Source organism: Balaenoptera musculus, chromosome 12 (assembly GCF_009873245.2).
Source record: "Balaenoptera musculus isolate JJ_BM4_2016_0621 chromosome 12, mBalMus1.pri.v3, whole genome shotgun sequence".
Lineage (NCBI taxonomy): Eukaryota > Metazoa > Chordata > Mammalia > Artiodactyla > Balaenopteridae > Balaenoptera > Balaenoptera musculus.
In genome coordinates this window covers 843,518-862,347 of record NC_045796.1, presented here as the reverse complement: position 1 = coordinate 862,347, position 18,830 = coordinate 843,518, and the positions used below count along the sequence as shown (strand labels likewise).

General features: G+C 44.3%; 1 protein-coding gene across 1 annotated transcript in view; it reads right to left on the bottom strand.

The window, feature by feature from the left end:
• Nucleotides 1-18,830, bottom strand: part of WDR27 (WD repeat domain 27) — a 73,199-nt gene that overhangs the window by 40,003 nt on the left and 14,366 nt on the right. Inside the window, 6 exon segments of the mRNA XM_036872102.1 lie at nucleotides 5,636-5,718; nucleotides 6,141-6,258; nucleotides 6,485-6,556; nucleotides 7,512-7,571; nucleotides 8,146-8,287; nucleotides 16,114-16,309. Of these exon segments, the coding sequence (XP_036727997.1) occupies nucleotides 5,636-5,718; nucleotides 6,141-6,258; nucleotides 6,485-6,556; nucleotides 7,512-7,571; nucleotides 8,146-8,287; nucleotides 16,114-16,302 (664 nt within the window). The 5' untranslated portion in view covers nucleotides 16,303-16,309.

Sequence of the window (18,830 nt, the reverse complement as noted above, 5' to 3'; positions counted from 1 at the left end):
CCAAACCAACAATACCAGCAAAAAGGGTAAATCAAGGCCACTAAAAGCACAAAAAAACAACAAAAACGTGTTTCTCCTTCCTTAAATGATACTGGATTGCAGCATGTTTACTACTGTGTATTTCAAATACTCAAGGACTAAAATGTCAGCCCTCCTCACAGTGCTGGCCAGAGGGGTGTCACCTGGAAGAGGCGGCCCACGTGGGGATGCAATAGGCCACAGGGAACGCGGTCTGCGGAGTTCTGTCCACGGGACCCTAGAAACCAGCAGCATGGAGCGAGTCACTCTGTGGACCAGTGACAGGCACAAACAGGGAGGCGATTCTCTTAAACCAACTCAGATTTCTCTTTCGTGCTTTTGTTTATCACGACAGAATGACAAGAAAGACAAGCCACTAAGACATAATTGTATCAGTGCCTTTTAACGGCAAGGAAACTTCTTACCCTGTTTCTAACATACTGTAAGTTTCCCACAGCCCTGCTGATTGATCAGAACTGGTACCTCATGAACTCACCACAGATACTGACAAATCTCAAAGATGCTTTCAGACAAAATAAAATTCTGCCAGAATTATTTATTTCTACATACACTTAATACTTGGTATTCAATATGAATATTCTGTACAATATTATAAAATAGCTTTAGAAAATGGATAATTACATAACGTTGAGTAATTCTAAAAATAGTTCTCTTTTTCTTAAAAAACAAAGAAATTCAGTTCTGTTTCAAACCTGATACACAGAGACACATTCCCATCAAAAATCCAGTGAACCCACTGGGTGTGGAGGCACCTAGTAGGGAGCTGGGACCCCAGAGGCCCTTGGGAGGGACTGGAAATAAAGATGCACCCAGAGGGGACCAGGAAACCTCTCTCCAGCTCAGCATCCAGTGAGGGGGATAAACCTCTTCCGAGAAAAATAAGGCCAACAGGAAAATAATTTCAGGATAAGACAATAAAGTTAGAGACACATTAGTGTACTTGATTATGAGAAAGTCTTAAAACTATTAGAATAAAGTTCATAAATATATAACTGCATATTATTTTAACAAATGCTTGAAGCATTAAAATATATGATGTTCTTCATCACATATAATTTTTTCACTATTTCTATTAAGATTTTGTAGGTAGAGGGATGCAAATTTTGAGATTATAGCATGACATAAATCAGTAATCTTCTTTAGTTTTTCATATGAATATTTTCTAAACAACACATAAAACTGTCATAAAAAGTCAATGCTTTAAAATTTCACCACTCCCTGGATAGAGAAATTATAACCTCTGTAATAAATCTTACTGTTTACACAATTGTTCTTAGTATGGTTTTGTTCTAAAATCTAAGTATCATTTAGTTGTGAAGCACAGCACAGCAAGCACAGTCATCTGGAATAAGATGACACATACTAGTAGGGAATTCCTCGATGGTCCAGTGGTGAGGACTCGGCGCTTTCACTGCCGGGACCCGGGTTCAATCCCTGGTTAATGAACTAAGATCCCACAAGTCTCACCACACAGCCAACAAAAAAAAAACCCTGACAAAACTATAATTCAAAAAGATACATGCACCCCTATGTTCACAGCAGCACTATTCACAATAGCCAAGACATGGAAGTAACCTAAATGTCCATCGACAGATGAATGGATGAAGAAGGTGTGGTATATGTATACAATGGAATATTACTCAGCCATAAAAAAAGAATGAAATGATGCCATCTGCAGCAACATGGATGCAACTAGAGATTATCATACTAAGTGAAATAAGTCAGACAGAGAAAGACAAATACCATATGATATCACTTATATTTGGAATCTAAAAAAATGACACAAATGAACTTATATACAAAACAGAAATAGACTCACAGACATAAAGAAAAGACTTGTGGTCGCCAAGGGGGAGGGGGGAGAGGGATGGAGTGGGAGTTTGGGGTTGGTAGATACAAACTATTACATTTAGAATGGATAAACAACAAGGTCCTACTGTATACCACAGGTAACTACATCCAATCTCCTGGGATAAACCATAATGGAAAAGAATATTAAAAAAAGAATGTATATATGCACATAACTAAGTCACTCTGCTGTACAGCAGAGATAGGCACAACATTGTAAATCAACTAGACTTCAATAAAAAAATAAGTAAATAATAAAATTTTAAAAAATTCTTAAATTCCATTTTAAGGGGTGATCTAAGTAAAACATATCAAAGAACAAAAGCTAAAGAAACAAATGAATTCGGTGAAAAAAAAAAAGAAAGCAAATCACGTGTCTCATTTCATAACAGCTTTCATTACATTACAGGTACGCTATCAGATTACTCTTGGGAACAAGGTCATCAGCGTGGCTGACAAAACAAGCTAACCTTCTTAGGCGTAAAAGACAGACAGCATCACATTTAACAGAGTTCACCCTGCTGGTAATTTTCTCCGAGTGAAAACATGTTTAGAATTTTGGAATATTGTCTGAACAACCTAGTATTATTCTAACTATTAGCAATTTTACTTAATATTTGTTAGTCACAAGTTTTCCCAAATAAGAAATCTATACATAACATAAAATTATTTTTGGTATTATATAAGAAAATGATTCAAAAAGACTTTTTATGTTGCCCAACAATATGAAGTTGCTTAATGCCAATGAACTGTACACTTAAATATGGTTAAAATGCTAAATTTTATGCTATTTGTATTTTACCACAACAAAAAATACACACAAGAAACAAGCAAAGAGCTGCACACTACCATATATAAAGTAGATATACAACAACAATTTACTGTATAGCACAGGAAACTATATTCAACATCTTGTAATAAACTATAATGGAAAAGAATTTTTAAAAAAAGAATATAGATGTATACATACATATATATAACCGAATCACTTTGCTGTACAACTGAAACTAACACAATATTGTAAAAAGCAACTATACTTCAGTTTTGGAGGTGGTGGTGCTGTGATGAATTGGAAGATTGGGATTGACATATATACACTATATGTATATGTATAAAATAGATAACTAATAAGAACCTGCTGTATAAAAAAATAAAATGCAAAAAAAACTATACTTCAATTTTAAAAAATGAAAAAAAGAAACAAGAAATAAACGAACAGAAAATGTTTTTTAAAAGAATATGAAAAACAGACTTTTAAGCATATCAATAAAGTATAAGATCATATTACATACCTAGTAAAGACTTTCTAACGACCACATAGGAATTTAAAATTCTCTGTGGGAGCTGCTATTTAGAGTGGAGTGACTCCCATTTCCCTTGCAATACCTGCATTAGGTGTTCAGACTGACCCTCCCACAGAAGAAAAATAAAATTGTACATAAAATTTTTTTAATCTTCTTAAAAAGGAGCAATGATGATAAGGGAGCATGAGCTGAAGTGCAGGGGTGGACGGGGCACTGAGTGGCCCCCCCAGGACACCCCCACAGGGCACCTCCACTCTCACACTCACCCCTGCAGGAGACCAGGCTCCAGCCCTGGGGGAGCTCGGCTCAACCCACCTCTCTCAGGCTTCCACGTCCTTGAACCCATCAGACCCGCACTAGGGCCTCTGTCAAGTCCTGGGGGGAGAGCCCGCACGGCCGGCCGGCATGGCTCGTGACAACACGTCCACCCCTGCCCCGGACTGTGGGCTCCAAGGGTCGGCGGGGATCTGTCCGTCCCGCTGCTTCAACAGTATCCTGAGCTCTAGCACGGTGCCCAGCACGTGGAACAGCCCTCGACAACCTGCTGAGTCAATGGGTCTGTGCGCCATGTGATGTGATATTCCACACATGACGCGATGTGACATAACGTGACGTGATATTTGACGGGTGTGGCGTCGTGGGACACGGCATGACAACGCACCTCGAGACGTGACGTGATGAGAGCCTTCGCTGAGACTATGGCTGAGAGGCAAAAACGGGGAAACGTGTGAGGTGCACAGTAAAGAAGACAACTTTGTAGGACCTACTGACCAGCCAGATGCAGGTGATAAGGAAGGAAAGGGGGGCGGGGACGACCGTCCTAGCTTTCCCGCGAGATGGACCACAGGCCGTCACCGAGCCAGGAGAGGGGCAGACGAGGAGGCTCAGGAAGGAAAGGGGGGCGGGGACGACCGTCCTAGCTTTCCCGCGAGATGGACCACAGGCCGTCACCGAGCCAGGAGAGGGGCAGACAGGGAGGCTCAGGGGAGAAGGGGGCGTGGGGACACCGGTGACGGGAACTGAGACGCGGCTGAGGGCGAACACACAGCTCCGGCTGCAGCTCAGGAAGGATGTCTGTCCTGAAGGCGAGGATCTGGGGCTGCTGGCATGGCCCACGCGGCAGCAAGACCTGCCCGAGGAGAAGCCTGGGAGGGGAGTGGGGAGGGCCCGTGTCCGGAGCTGCAGGGACCAGAAGTGGGCACCAGAGAGGCCGGGAGAGATGGAGACAGAGACAGAGAGACAGAGAGACAGAGAGACGAGAGACAGAGAGACGAGAGACTCGGGGGAGGCAGGGAGTGACCTGGCGCGTCACTCGTCTTTAACCAGATCGATACGAGACTTAACAAGACTGATTACTGATGGCGACTTTGGTTTGGTTACTGAAGGGAATAAAAGAAAACACTGTCAATGATTCTTACAATGGAAGTAAGTGGAATATAATGAAATCTACCATCTTAAAATAGAAGTTAATTGTAAAATTATTTCTTGCGTAAAAAGCAACATGTAGATTTGTTTGGATGCTGCTCAGAATGAAACAATGAGAAAACATTTTCGAGACGGGAATAAGTTAGCATATGGCCTGGCTAATACAAGACGCCAGAGACTCCCTGTCGGTGTTGATATGCTGGCACCGTAGCTGGGTAAGGAAACGTCAGTGTGCTTTACAAATGTACATGCAGGGACTTCCCCGGTGGCACAGTGCTTAAGAATCCGCCTGCCAATGCAGGGGACACGGGTTCGAGCCCTGGTCCGGGAAGATCCCACATGCCGCGAAGCAACTAAGCCCGTGCACCACAACTACTGAGCCTGTGTTCTAGAGTCCGTGAGCCACAACTACTGAGCCCGCGTGCCGCAACTAATGAAGCCCATGCATCTAGAGCCCGTGCTCCACAACAAGAGAAGCCACCGCCATGAGGAGCCCGTGCACCGCAACAAAGAGTAGCCCCTGCTCGCCACAACCAGAGAAAGCCCACACGCAGCAACGAAGACCCAACACAGCCAAAAATAAATAAATAATTAAATAATTTTAAAAATTAAAAAAAAAAAAAGAAATGCACATGCAGGATGCAGAAGTAAAGTAGCATCATGTCTGAGATTTGCTTTAAAATGTGAAACTCTTCAGCAAAGGGAAACAAGAACAAACTTTTCTCACGATAAGTCTACTCTGTGCCGGCCACCAAAGAACCACCACCAGTATTTTTCATGTTTTTGAATTCCTATGAATTATACCCAACTCAGGAGAAGAAATGTCGGCACATTCCCCACCACAAACACCGTGTGAAAACACGCGAGAGGCACAGAAAGGAAGGAGTGAAGGAAGAAGAAAACACTGAATTTGCACTTCGATGAACATGAATTCACAAAACGGCAGAGCGAAGCTAAACAAAGGTAACTCAGACAAGGAACCCCTCTGCATTTTGTATTTCAGACTACATTATACTAACCAGCTTGTTTCTGAGTAGCCGGCTTAGTACATTTTTCCTTAACAAGTCAGAAATACAGCGGAGGAGTCGATAAGACACAGGAGCTAAAATAAAAACACAAAACTGGTCTATGAGAGCAAACTTATATGACGGAGCTATTTCAAGGAGACATGCATCTTAAAGGCAGTTTCGGACAATTAATTCATGCAGATACGGATGTGCAGCATTTGGAAGTGAGGAAAACCATCAAGCTTATTCTTATCCTGCTAAAAAATGAATTTATATTTTTAATAAAAGTGCTGTTGTAAAGTCTACCTTCTATCCTGAAATAATGTTTCACATGAAAATAAACCACAAGCCATTTAGTTTTAAACAAGATAGGAGCCACGGTGTGAGCAGTAATTTCTTTATTGCTGGTATAGCTGGGAGTTTACTAAACTTTACTTCTATTTCTTAAGATAAAAAGGAATCTAAATTCTCCCGAGTGATAAACCCACACGTACACATCCTTCCTGAAAGACTGTACCTGGGCAGCACTGACGGATCCCTTCCCAGGCCGGGGCGCTGCTGAGACCTCACCGGGGCGGCGGGGTCGACCTCCACCAGGGCGATCTTATTTTCGAACACGGATGTGAGCAAGCAGGAGGCCCGCACGGACCGGTTGTGCGAGAATTAATTATGAACTCGAGCTGTGGACACAGCTTCAGTCGTGCTGATAGTTACACTGCTTGCAGCCCCGTGTGATCCCCTGCACTCTCACACCCACAATCTCAGTACGCAGCCACTACAGCGCCACTGGAAGAAAAGAAGGATAAACCACGGTACAGACAGGTGCGCTGTGCAGTCTACGCACGGTGAATGGTCTACGACTGACCTCACGGCCACTGCTTTTGCTCATCACGGCACACGATCCAGCAACTTGAATGCTGAGGCTCCCGAAATCTTAATTTCCAGCAAAGAGGAACAAACAAGCAATATGTCAGGGGTGCTCCCTGCCATCTCCCTGAGTGCCTGCTGCACACAGGCTGGGCCGGGGGCTGGGACCTTAGGACACCAGGACGTTAGGAGGGAGCAGACAGGCCCTGCCACTGGGGCACGCAGCTCAAGGCCCGGCCCGTGGAGAGCTGACCCGGCCCAAGCCCGCAGACTGAACACGTAACATGGCTGTGAAAGTGCTGGGAAGGGCAACATCCCTGTGAGAACACAGAGCCGGGTCTAGGGGACATCCAGTTGGATCTTAAAGGACAGACCAGCGGGATGGGGGGGCAGGCGTGGGCACTGAGGCCAGTGGAGGCTTGGAGAGTTCAGGGACCGTCACGTGAGCGGACAGATGACAAGGGAGGGGTGACGTCCCACGAGGAGGTGAGCTGTGGCCTGGGCCCCACCCCAGGGCGGCCGGGATCCCTCAGAGCGCAGGGCACAGGCAGCCGGCTCAGAAGTGGCCTCGGCTGTAGGGCCCACGGGGGGCCGGGGGGGCGGGCAGGAGTCGGTCATCCCCACAGCTCAGCGGACACCAGGAGGGGCGAGGAGACGTCGCTCGGCCTGACAGGCGTGAGGGTGACCAGGCGCCACACCAAGGCTGCGGCGCGAACACGGGCAGAGCCGACTTCAGGGCCCCTGACGCGGCCTGGCCGAGCCCGAGGAGCGCGGCCGCGGTGGGGGGTGAGATGCACACGGGACACAGGACGAGGAGGGAGGGCGCCGGGCTGCCAGCGGGACTGGGGACGCCAGGAGAGGCCCGGGCGGCGCGGCGGTGACCCGCCAGCCTGGTGAGAGCAGCTGGCGCTGGGGGTCGGCGCATCTCGTCCTCACCTCTGACCTCCGCACGCGGCAGACAAAGCAAACTTCTAAAGTTACACGAAATTCACACCGAAGATTCTCTGAACACAGGTCTCACCCTTGCCACGTACAATGGCCTCCAGTTCAGAGTGTGTCAAGTTAGATATGAACAAACCCGCTGAGATTCCAGTCAACAAGCAGCTGGCATTCTCAGAAGAAAGACTAATTTTAAAGAAAAAGAGAAGAAAGTGTCCTGATCTTTTTCCTCAGCTCCAGGGCACCGAGAATTGCGCTGGATCCACGTGAGAGGAACAGGTGACGCACAACCTGGGGGACCTGAGGGTCCCTCTGCCTGTGTCCCAGGAGGCCAGTCCGATCACTTATAACCTCTCAGCACATCCCAGGGGCCGGGTTTCCTAGACACCCACTGTCCAGGGAAGACAGGGAGCTCAAAGGGCCACAAGCTGGGCCCAACTCAACTCTGGATGGAGGTTCTTCTCCCCTCTGATGTCACAGGAGGTCAGCACATCGGCCCCCGCAAGACCCCGCACAGGTGGACTTCCCCGCGGGCGGGCTCCACGCCTGTGTGACGGCTGCACGGAAGACCCTGCCGGGCGGTGCTGACAGGCTGGAAACTGACCGACAGCAGCGTGCACACCAAGGCAAAAATGATCCCAAACCCTCTTGTGTTTATTTAAGAACGAGTCATTCCCTTTGTGCATTTTTTAAATGTGTTTAAAATTTTCCTTTACCTTGAAGGACTTTCTGTCTGCATTCATCCAGGTTCCACATTATGACATAATCTTGTGATGCAGAACAGATGAGAAGCGGACTCACTTTATTTCCAAATGCCACAGCGGTGATTGGCTGATGGTGTCCTCTTAGGATTAGCAGCTGAAGAAATTAACAAAAAACAGAAAAAGCATAGATTATAGAAAACATTTAAAAAATAGAAGAACATAATATAACCTCAATCCTAAGAAATTAAATGCATTTTTTCAAACATATTTATTTCATACATTCATTTCAACTTCATCTATTAAAATTGCTGTTCATGCACTGTTAAATTACTCTCTCATGTAAACCATTTCACTGTTACTCAGGATCACAAATGGCACACAAATGATTACATCCTCCCTCTGTTTCTTCTCTATTTATTAATTAAACAATGCATATTGCATCCCCACTCCATGCCAGAAGAGTAACAGTTAAATATTGAAGGATAAGGAAAATAACAAGGATTTGACAAGAGGAGGAGAGCATTTGGGTCGCTGGGGAAGCAAAGCATGTTCAAGAAACTGCTGGTCCGAGTAAACTAAGAAGACGAAGCAAGAGGAAGTTTGGGTCAGGGTGCAAATGCCCTGACAACTACATACGCAGCCTGGATGCAGCTCTGGGGAGTTAGAGGCCAGCAGTGTACAAGCAGAGGGATGCAATGACCAGATTTGTTTTTCAGGAACATAAATATCTGCAAGTATAGAAGAGAGACCAGAGTGCGGGATACAGTGGAAACCAAAATATTCCAAAGGAGACACAGCATAGGCTTGAGCTAAGGAGGCAGAGGTGGAAATGGGAGGGGATGACCGATGGACCAAAGGGATGGAAGAAAGGACAACAGCCAAGACAGTCAGCTTCACAGGCTGAAATCTTGGGTGAATAATGGCGTAAGAAAGAGAGGAAACACAAGGGAGGCTGGGGTGGAATCTGCATGGACGTGGGGCACTTGGCCCAAGGCAAGCTGAGGTGCCGTCAAGCCAACCTCAGTGGACAGCAGGCAGTCTGCTGTGAAGGCTCTGCTCCAAACGCGAGGCCTGGGAGAGCCCCACCTCCGGCCACAGCCGGCTCATCTGCACCACCCTCCCGACGAGAAGGACAAGAAAGACCAGGCAAATTTTGCAAAAAAAATATTTTTAAGATATCAGAGAGTAACGAAGGCAATGCAGAATTAAGATCAGAGAAGAAGAAAAGCGAGGGGAAGGATCCGAGCTACAAAAGGCAGCTCCTGACAACTCCAGTGGAGCATGTGAGAAGTGAGATATTTACTGGGCTGGAGGCACAAAACGGTGTAAATAGATGCATTGTTTCAGGGCATAAACCGAAGGATCTTACTGGGAGAAGAGCAAAGAATTCCGTCCCGTTACTAAGTACTTCTGAGAACAGACTCAATAGCCTTAAGGTGGAGACTCTATATACTGTTTTCTTTAAAACACTACAGGTGGGGACTTCCCTGGCGGTCCCGTGGTTAAGACTTCGCCTTCCAGTGAGGGGGTGCGGGGTCGATCCCCGGTCACGGAGCTAAGATCCCACAGGCCTCATGGGCAAAAACCCAAAACATAAAACAACAGAAGCAATACTGTAACAAATTCGATAAGGACTTTAAAAAAAAAATACATGATACTCAGTTAAAACTGAATTTCAGATAACAACAAATAATTTTAAAAAACAAAACAAAACACTACGAGTGGATTTTAATAAATTTCTGCTTTAAAAAAAGAATACAGCCTACTCAGGTGGGAGGGAGGGGTATGTTGCCAAACTTTCTAGGCTTAGAGCAGGAACCCAAAGGACCAGACCAAGGAGGGAAGATGAACTGGAAACACAAGAGCCCTCACAGGCACTGGGCCCACCTTTTTTTTTTTTTTTTTAAAGTTGAACATAATTTCTTTTTTTTTTTAATTAATTAATTAATTTATTTATTTTTGGCTGTGTTGGGTCTTCGTTGCTGTGCGTGGGCTTTCTCTAGTTGCGGTGAGCGGGGGCTACTCTTTATTGCAGTGCGCGGGTTTCTCACTGCGGTGGCTTCTCTTGTTGCAGAGCACGGGCTCTAGGCACGCAGGCTTCAGTAGTTGCGGCATGTGGGCTCAGTAGTTGTGGCTTGCGGGCTCTAGAGCTCAGGCTCAGTAGTTGTGGTGCACGGGCTTAGTTGCTCTGTGGCATGTGGGATCTTCCCGGGCCAGGGCTCGAACCCGTGTCCCTTGTATTGGCAGGCAGATTCTTAACCATTGCGCCACCAGGGAAGCCCTGGACCCACCTTAGAGTCCCCTCAATCCCTGACTGGATCAGGGTATCTGGGGTTGCTAGTGCCCACGGCTGGCCAACTACCAGAAGCAAACATAAATTCTTTCTGCAAGAAGCTAAGATACAGAGCCTCAAACTAGCTGTATTTTTTTTCATATATTATGTCCAGCAATCCATCAAAAACAATCAGGTACTCAAGGAGACAAGACCATTCGGTTAAAAAACAAGAGAAATAAGAAATGATGGAAAACACCCACAAGTCATTTAGACCTTGAAACCAAACCAGAACTGATCCAGGTGTCAAAACTACTAGATAAGGACATTTAAACAGTCATTATAACTTCATTTCATATGTTCAAAAGGTTAAACAGAGGCTTAGAATATACTTTAAAAAGACCCAATTCTAACTTCAAGAGATGAAAACTAGCCCTTGCACAGAAACGAAGACCCAACACAGCCATAAATTAAAAAAAAAAAAAAAGAGATGAAAACTAAAATGAAAGATGAAAAACACACTGAGTGGGATTAAAAGCAGGAAGAGAAGCAGGTGATCTTAATGGGCCTCTACCTGTTAAAGAAAATGAATCAATAATTGATAACCTTCCAAAACAGAAAGCACCAGGCCAAGATGGGCTCACTGGTAAATTCTACTAAACATTTAAGAAAGAAATCAGACCAATTCTCCAAAACGTCTTTCAGAAAATAGAAGAAAAATAAGAGGAAACACTTCAGAAGAAACAGAGGGAATACCTCCTTACTCATTCTATGAAGCCAGTATTACCTGAATACCAAAAGCGGACAAAGACATGACAAGAAAAGAAAATTACAGACCAGTATCTCTCATGAACAGAGATGCAAAAATCCTCAACAAAATATTTAAAATATTAGCAAATCAAACTAAACAATGTACAAAATGAATTAGAAACCACGACCAAATGGGATTTATTCTATGTATGCAAGGCTAGTTCAACATTCAAAAAGCAACTAATCCACCATACCAACAGGCTAAAGAAGAAAAATCACACAAAAACATCAATAAAGGTAGAAAAAGCATTTTAAAAATCCAACAATTCATGATTAAAAAAAAAAAAAACTCTCAGTATACTAGTATCTCAGCATAATAAAGAATAGCTACAAAATATCAAAAGTTATCATATTTAAAGGTGAGAAACTTGAAGTTTTCCCACTAAGATCAGAAACAAGGCAAGGATGTCCCGCTCACCACTCCTTTCACCATCATATTGGAAGTCTTAGCTGATGCACTAATACAAGAAAAGAAAAGGAATAGCATCTGAGAAGGAAGAAGTAAAACTGTCTTTGTTCACAAATGTTTCCATGATTGTCTATGTAGAAAATCCAAAAGAATGAACAAAAGACTCCTGAAACTAAGCAATTTATAGCAAGTTTGCAGGACACAAAGTTAATATATACAATTCTGTTGCTCTCCTATATACTAGCATTAAACAAGTGGACTTTGAAATTAAAAATACAATAACATTTACATTAGCAAAAATGTAATGTAATATGAAATAGGTACAAATCTAACAAAATATGCATAAGATCACCATGAGGAAAATTATAAAGCTCTGTTGAAAGAAATCAAAGAAGAACTAAATGAATGGAGAGATACTCCATGTTTGTGGATATGAAGACTCAACATTGTCAAGATGTCAGTTCTTCCCAACTTAATCTATAGATTCAATACAATCCGAATGAAATCAACAAACTTACTCTGAAGTTTACATGGAGAGGCAAAAGACCGAGAACAGCCACATAATACTGTAAAATAACACAGTTGGAGGACTGACCTATCTGAGCTCAAAGCTACTCCAAAGCTCCGCCAATCAAGACTGAGTGATGTTGGCAAAAGAAAAGACAAACAGATCACTGGGAGAGAGCAGAGAGCCAGAAAGAGTCAACCGACCTTTAACAAAGGAACAAAGGCAATACAGTGGAGAACACTATACACTTCTAGAAGGTAACATAGGAGAAAATCTAGACAACTTGCGTTTGGCAATGACTTTTTAGATAAGACACCAAAGCCATGAGTCATGAAAGTAAGAATTAATAAGTTGGACTTCGTTAGCATTAAACATTTCTGCTCTGTGAAAGACACTATCAAGAGAATAAAACGACAAACCACAGACTGGGAGAAAATATTTGCAAAAGACATATATAATAAAGGACTGTTATGCAAAATATACAAAGACCTCTTAAGACACAACAAGAACATAAACAACCCAATTTAAAAATGGGCCAAAGACCTTAACAGACACCCCACTAAAGAAGATATACAGATAGCAAGTAAACATATGAAAAGTATATGTCATCAGGGAAAGTCAAATTAAAACAGCAGTAAGATACTACTATACACTTGTTAGAATGGCTAAAATCCAGAACACTGACAACACCAAATGCTGGCGAGGATGTGGAGCAACAGGAACTCTCATCCTTTGCTGGAGGGAATGCAGAGTGGTGTGGCCACCTTATTAGAGTTTCTTACAAAATGAAGCATACTCTCATCATACAACTCAGCAATCCTGCTCCTTGGTATTTACCAAAGGAGTTGAAAATTTATGTCCATACAAAAATTTGCACAAAAATTTATGTTTATAGCAGCTTTATTCATAATTGCCAAAACTTGAAAGCAACTAAGATGTCCTTTAGTAGGTGAATGAATAAATAAACTCTGGTCCATCCAGACAATAGAATATGATTCAGCGCTAAAAAGAAATGAGCTATCAAGTCATGGAAAGACATGGAGCAACCTTAAATACATATTACTAGAGAAAGAAGCCAATCTGTACGATTCCAACATACAACATTCTGGAACTCTGGAGACAGTAAAAGATCAGTGGTTGCCAGAAGATAGGGGGTAGGGAGGTATGAATAAGCAGAGCACAGAGGAATTTCAGGCAGAGAAAACACTCTGTATGGTACTAGAGTGGTGGGTACATATCATTATACACTTGTCCAAACCCACACAGTGTACAACACAGAGGGTGAACTCTAAGGCAAACTATGGACTTTGGGTGAAAGCAATGTCAATGTAGGTTCATCAACTGTAACAGATGTACCATCTGGAGGATGCCGAGCATGGGGGAAAATATGCATGTGTGGGTGCATATCACAGGTATATAGGGACTCTCTGTACTTTCCCCTCAATTTTGCTGTAAACCTAAAACTGCTCTTAAAAAATAATGGCCTCAAAATACAAAAAGCAAGTAAAAAGTAGAATGCAAAAAGAAATGTGTAGCCAAAATTCCAGAGTAAGAAATATTACCAGCGATAAAGGATGTCACTTCATAATGTTAATGGAGTCACTTCACCAAGAAGACATAAAGATACTGAACATTTACATGCTTAATAACAGAGCTTCAAAATACATGGAGCAAAACTGAAAGAAGAGAGATAGACAAATTCACATTTAGAGTCATAGATTTCAATATGCCCCTCTCAATAACTGATAGAGCAGGTGGTCACAAATAGAAGACATGAAGGACGCTATCAACCAACTCGATCTAACTGACATTACTGAAACAAAAGACACACAAATATTCATAGCAACTTTCTTTATAATAGTTAAAAGTGAAAATAACCTAAACGTCCACCAGCAGGAGAATGGATAAACAAATTACAGTATATCCATACAATGGAATACTACTCAATAATAAAAAAAGAACAAACTGTTGATACATGCGACAATGTAGATAAATCTCAACATAATTATTCTAAGTGAAAGAAGCCAGACAAAACGAGTAAAAGCTGCCTGACTCCTCTTACATAAAACTCTAGAAAATGCACACTAATATGAAGTTTATATTTAGAATACATAAAGAACCCCTTCAAATCAATAGGAAAAAAACAGATAATTCAGTAGAAAAATGGCAAGAGACTGAACACATATATCACAAAAGAGAATGTCCAAATGGCCGATAAACGTGCACAAAGGAGTTAAACCTCATTAATCATCAGGGAATTGCAAATCGTAATTAAGTACCACCACACCCACCAGAAGGGACAACATTAAAAGGACCAAGTGCAGGTGAGGATGTGGACCGGCTGGAAGTCTTGCCCACCACGTGAAGAAGAACAGGTTGGCACAACCACTTTGGAAATCTGAGCTTTAACTTTTAGACTAAATATATGCATTCCTTAAGACGCAGCAATTGTATATACATGCGCGGCAAAAGACATAGGAAAGAATGTAGCAATCAAAATATGGAAACCAACCGAATCTCCAATAACAGTAGAATGGATAAAGTGTGGTCTAGGCATACAACGCAGTACTGCACAGCCACGAAAACAAGCAACGTGGATACATCTCATAAGCATAATGGCAAACCAGAGACCAGCAAAAAAGAATGTGTAATGTGTGACACCATTCATACAAAGTTCAAACACGAGCAAAGCTATGTGCTAGAAGTGGGGCCAGAGCCACCTTTGGGGAGGAGAGAAGGGAGCACCAGCTGAGGCAGAACCTGGGCGGTGGCCACCCGGCTGCATCCACTTTGTTATTATCACTACAATGTGCACTTAACACCTGGGACACATTTTTCTAAGTATTTTATGCTCGATAAAAAACAAGAGAGATCAAGCCAGAGATCAGAATGTAGGGTCAACTCATCAATGCAAGTTGTGTTGAAGAAACACATAAAAACCTCTCTTGGGTCTTCCTTGGTGGCGCAGTGGTTGAGAATCTGCCTGCCAGTGCAGGGGACACGGGTTCGAGCCCTGGTCTGGGAAGATCCCACATGCCACGGAGCAACTGGGCCCGTGAGCCACAACTACTGAGCCTGCGCGTCTGGAGCCTGTGCTCCGCAACAAGAGAGGCCGCGATAGTGAGAGGCCCGCGCACCGCAATGAAGAGTGGCCCCCCGCTTGCCGCAACTAGAGGAAGCCCTCGCACAGAAACGAAGACCCAACACAGCCAAAAATATAAATAAATAAATAAATAAATAAATAAATAAATAAAGGAGTTCCTTAAAAAACAAAAACCAAAAAAACCTCTCTTAACTCAGTGGGAAAGAAATCAAAATACAGATTTCCCTTCAGCAATGATGAACAGCTTCCAGTGTTAGTAAAGTGTTTGCCAGCATAACTGAAAGTTAAAGAAAAATTCAAAGCAAATACAGTTTCGGTTTGTATGTACTGTAATCACTATTCTCAAACTCCTGAAGCCCAAAATGAAGATAAAAACTATCCCAATACCAAAAATGTTGATAGACTTTGCTTTTTTATTTTTTACAATAAAACCTGTTTTTAAGAGTATTAAGATAATTATATTAGTCATGAAATAATCTTTAGAAAGAAAACTGATGTCTTTAAAACTCTATCAGTTTGAGGTTAAAGATTCTGCAATAAACACAATAAACTCCCTTAAATGTTGTATTAAAAATCTACAATTAAAATTAAAAGTTCAACTTGTCTTGATTGTGTTAAGAACCTCTTCTTGTTTATATTCTTAGTCAAGAAGAAATTTTAAATGATTTTAAATTATTTAAATTTATTTTTAAATAAAGTGATTCCAGTTTATCTCCTAAAAGTCAAAACTTAATATGCTTTGTTTTGTTCGCATTTTTCTCCCATAGCTGGTAACTGAATCCACAAAGGGCAAAACCACCCAAAACAGCATCAGAGAAACAGAGCTTGAGGGCAAGTCTCTGTGACTTAACAACAAACACGTTTAACTTTTTAAATACCTGGTGAGGAGGTTGCTTGGTGTCCCGTACACAAAGCTCGTTTCCATCTAAGGGGAAAGCACAGGACTGCCCACTGCAGGCGAGCTGAACGTGGGATGCAGACTTCTTGGAATCCACCAGGTATTTTTCCACGACTCTATCACCTGCGTGGCCATCATTCATGGAGAAAATCTCTTGTGGTTCTTCCATCTTCAACCTGAAACACAAAGTACAGGTAAGAGGACTATGGGTATGGTATTTCATGCAGAGGACAGTCTGTTGTTTACTCATAATCACCAGTATGATCACACACACATGTCACACCTGGTGACTCGTCTTCCCTCCCCACCCCCCAGAAAAAGAAAATCACTGACACCCCGGAGGTTCCCTGTCATGCCTGCTCACTGCTCCCACGGGCTTTCAAGTTAAGCAGACCTCGGTTCCAGCGCCACGGCTCCCACTGAGCAGACCCGGCTTCGACGCGGAGCGCCTGCTCGCCCACTGGGAACTGAGGGAACGCCACCCTCGCAGAGGCCTCGCGAGGACCAAACGACGCTCCAGCACCGGCACCGAGAAGTGCTTTCGGCGAGCCACGACCAAAATCGAAATCTGTTACCAACGATTAAGATGCAAAGTTATGTTCTACACTGATGAACAAAGTCCGTGGTCAACTACAAAACAAATCCACACCCGTTGCGCATCTGGGACTCGTTCAACTAGTTCACAACATTCTGGGTCGTTAAAGTTGGTTATCTCGGCGTATACAACCACTGGTTCACTGGCTGTGTCTCATAAAGCATCAATCAGTGGCACACGGACAGACATGGAAACAGTCTCAGACCTGCCCCACTTCACAGTCAGTAACTTCGTAACGGCGAGCAGGTTATACACACGCGGCAGTAGCCCTGGGTCACCCCTGATTCCGCGCCGCCTCACGGGCCCCAGACACACCTGAGGCCTCAGCTACAAAGGCGTGAGCGAAGCGCCTAGCCATCCGGTCACCAAGCTGGCTGTTCAGATTCAAAGAACCCAGCCATGTGGTCGCCGCGCTGGCTGTGTGGGCTCGGCCTGGGCAGGCCTCACGGGCAAGTGGTAGTTAGGACAGGAGACGTCTCCGGACAGCGACCCGCGGAGAGGGGGCGGGGCTCAGAAGCGGGGGGAGCTGATGCTCCGAGGGGAGAGCCTGGGATGCTCGCCGCCCGACAGACCGCAGAGCTGGGCTCATCCTTATGCTCAGGTGACCCTGGGGAGCTACTGACGGCTGCTGAACAAAGAACTGAGACAACCGGGGCTGCCCGTCCGGAAACGCACAGGTCCATCTGGCCGCAGCGCCGGGGGTCAGAGTCGAGAGGGGCTGGGTGGGGAGGACGGCGGAAAGCCAAGCCCAGGCCGGGGGTCTGGCCCAGAGAGCCTGCTCAGTGGCTCTGCAGGACAACGGAAGGCCAGCCAGCACCTCAGTTCCCACCCTCTCCTTCCCTTGCAGACCCTTCCTGTGCCCACATTTCTCTTAACTGCACAACCGTTTTCCTAGTTTCCAAGTTTCCAGGCACAAAGCTTGAGTGAATATTAATTCCTTCCTCTTTTTGCCCTCCTATCCAATCCATGCCCAGCCCTTTCTTTCTTCGTGGGGAATTTCAGATTTGTCCCTCAAACACCCAGCGAGTGAAGGGTCATGCCGATCCTAAAAGTATAATCTGCTGTGGACACCTGGTGGATTACCTGCCAAAACTGCAGTGATTCTCTGTCCCGGGGGCCAGAATCCCATTAGCACAGAGGCCAAGAACGCGGAAGCGGAGGGCAGGCGGGAGGCTGCCGTGGGCTGTGGAGCAGAGGACGCGCTGTGTAGAGGAGAGCAGGACTGGGGCTGGGCCGCCGGGTCCCAGCATTTGGCTCTACTCCTTCTGTCTTGGATTTGGTGGGATTTCCCTTCGTCTAGGCTACTCTGTTATTTCCAACCAGAGAGCCCTAAATAATGGACTATCTGATTTCATTCCAACTATGAAAAGAAACAGCACACAATCTGAGACAGCAGGAGCGCAGGACCTCAGCGGTGGGAAGTTCACCATCAGAGGGGACCGGCCGAGGGGCCTCAGGCTGGGGCTCCCAGGCAGCACCCACCCGCACGACGAGGAATGTACGGATCTAGACTCCCCAGGCCACTTCATGGAGGGTGACCCCCCAGCATACACCTCCTGGGTCGATGGGTGGGGCTGTAATCACCTCCCAGCCTGCAGGTGCAGGGGTCGCGATTTAACAAGACAAAGCAGACAAACAAAAACATGCTACCTAAGAAACGCTGTTGGAAATAACCCCAGAGAAGGCAGGAAGCACTTCCAATAGGAGGTGGATAGAAGGCCTTATTTTAGCACCTGTAAGGCCAGACACCAGACCCAGTCAGGCCTTGTGTGCGCCCCGATCTCCCCAGGACACACATTCTCTGCAGTAATAAATCAGAGACTTTGAAAGACTTGAGAAGCCTGTGATGTTTGGAGAAAAACAAAAATAAAATGTGTTGAATATTTTAAAGCACATTCTTCTCTAATTTACAAATTGGTTTTACTTACTTATTTTACATTTTCCAAGATACAGTAATGAGCTTCATATAAAAAATAGCTAAATGTTTCAAAGTTACCATGATTTGCTTTGCAAGTTTTATAATTTTAAAGTACCCAGTGCCTAGCACTGCCGGCACATGGAAATGATGGGTGTACGTGTCCCCAGTGGATGAAAGGAAGTTA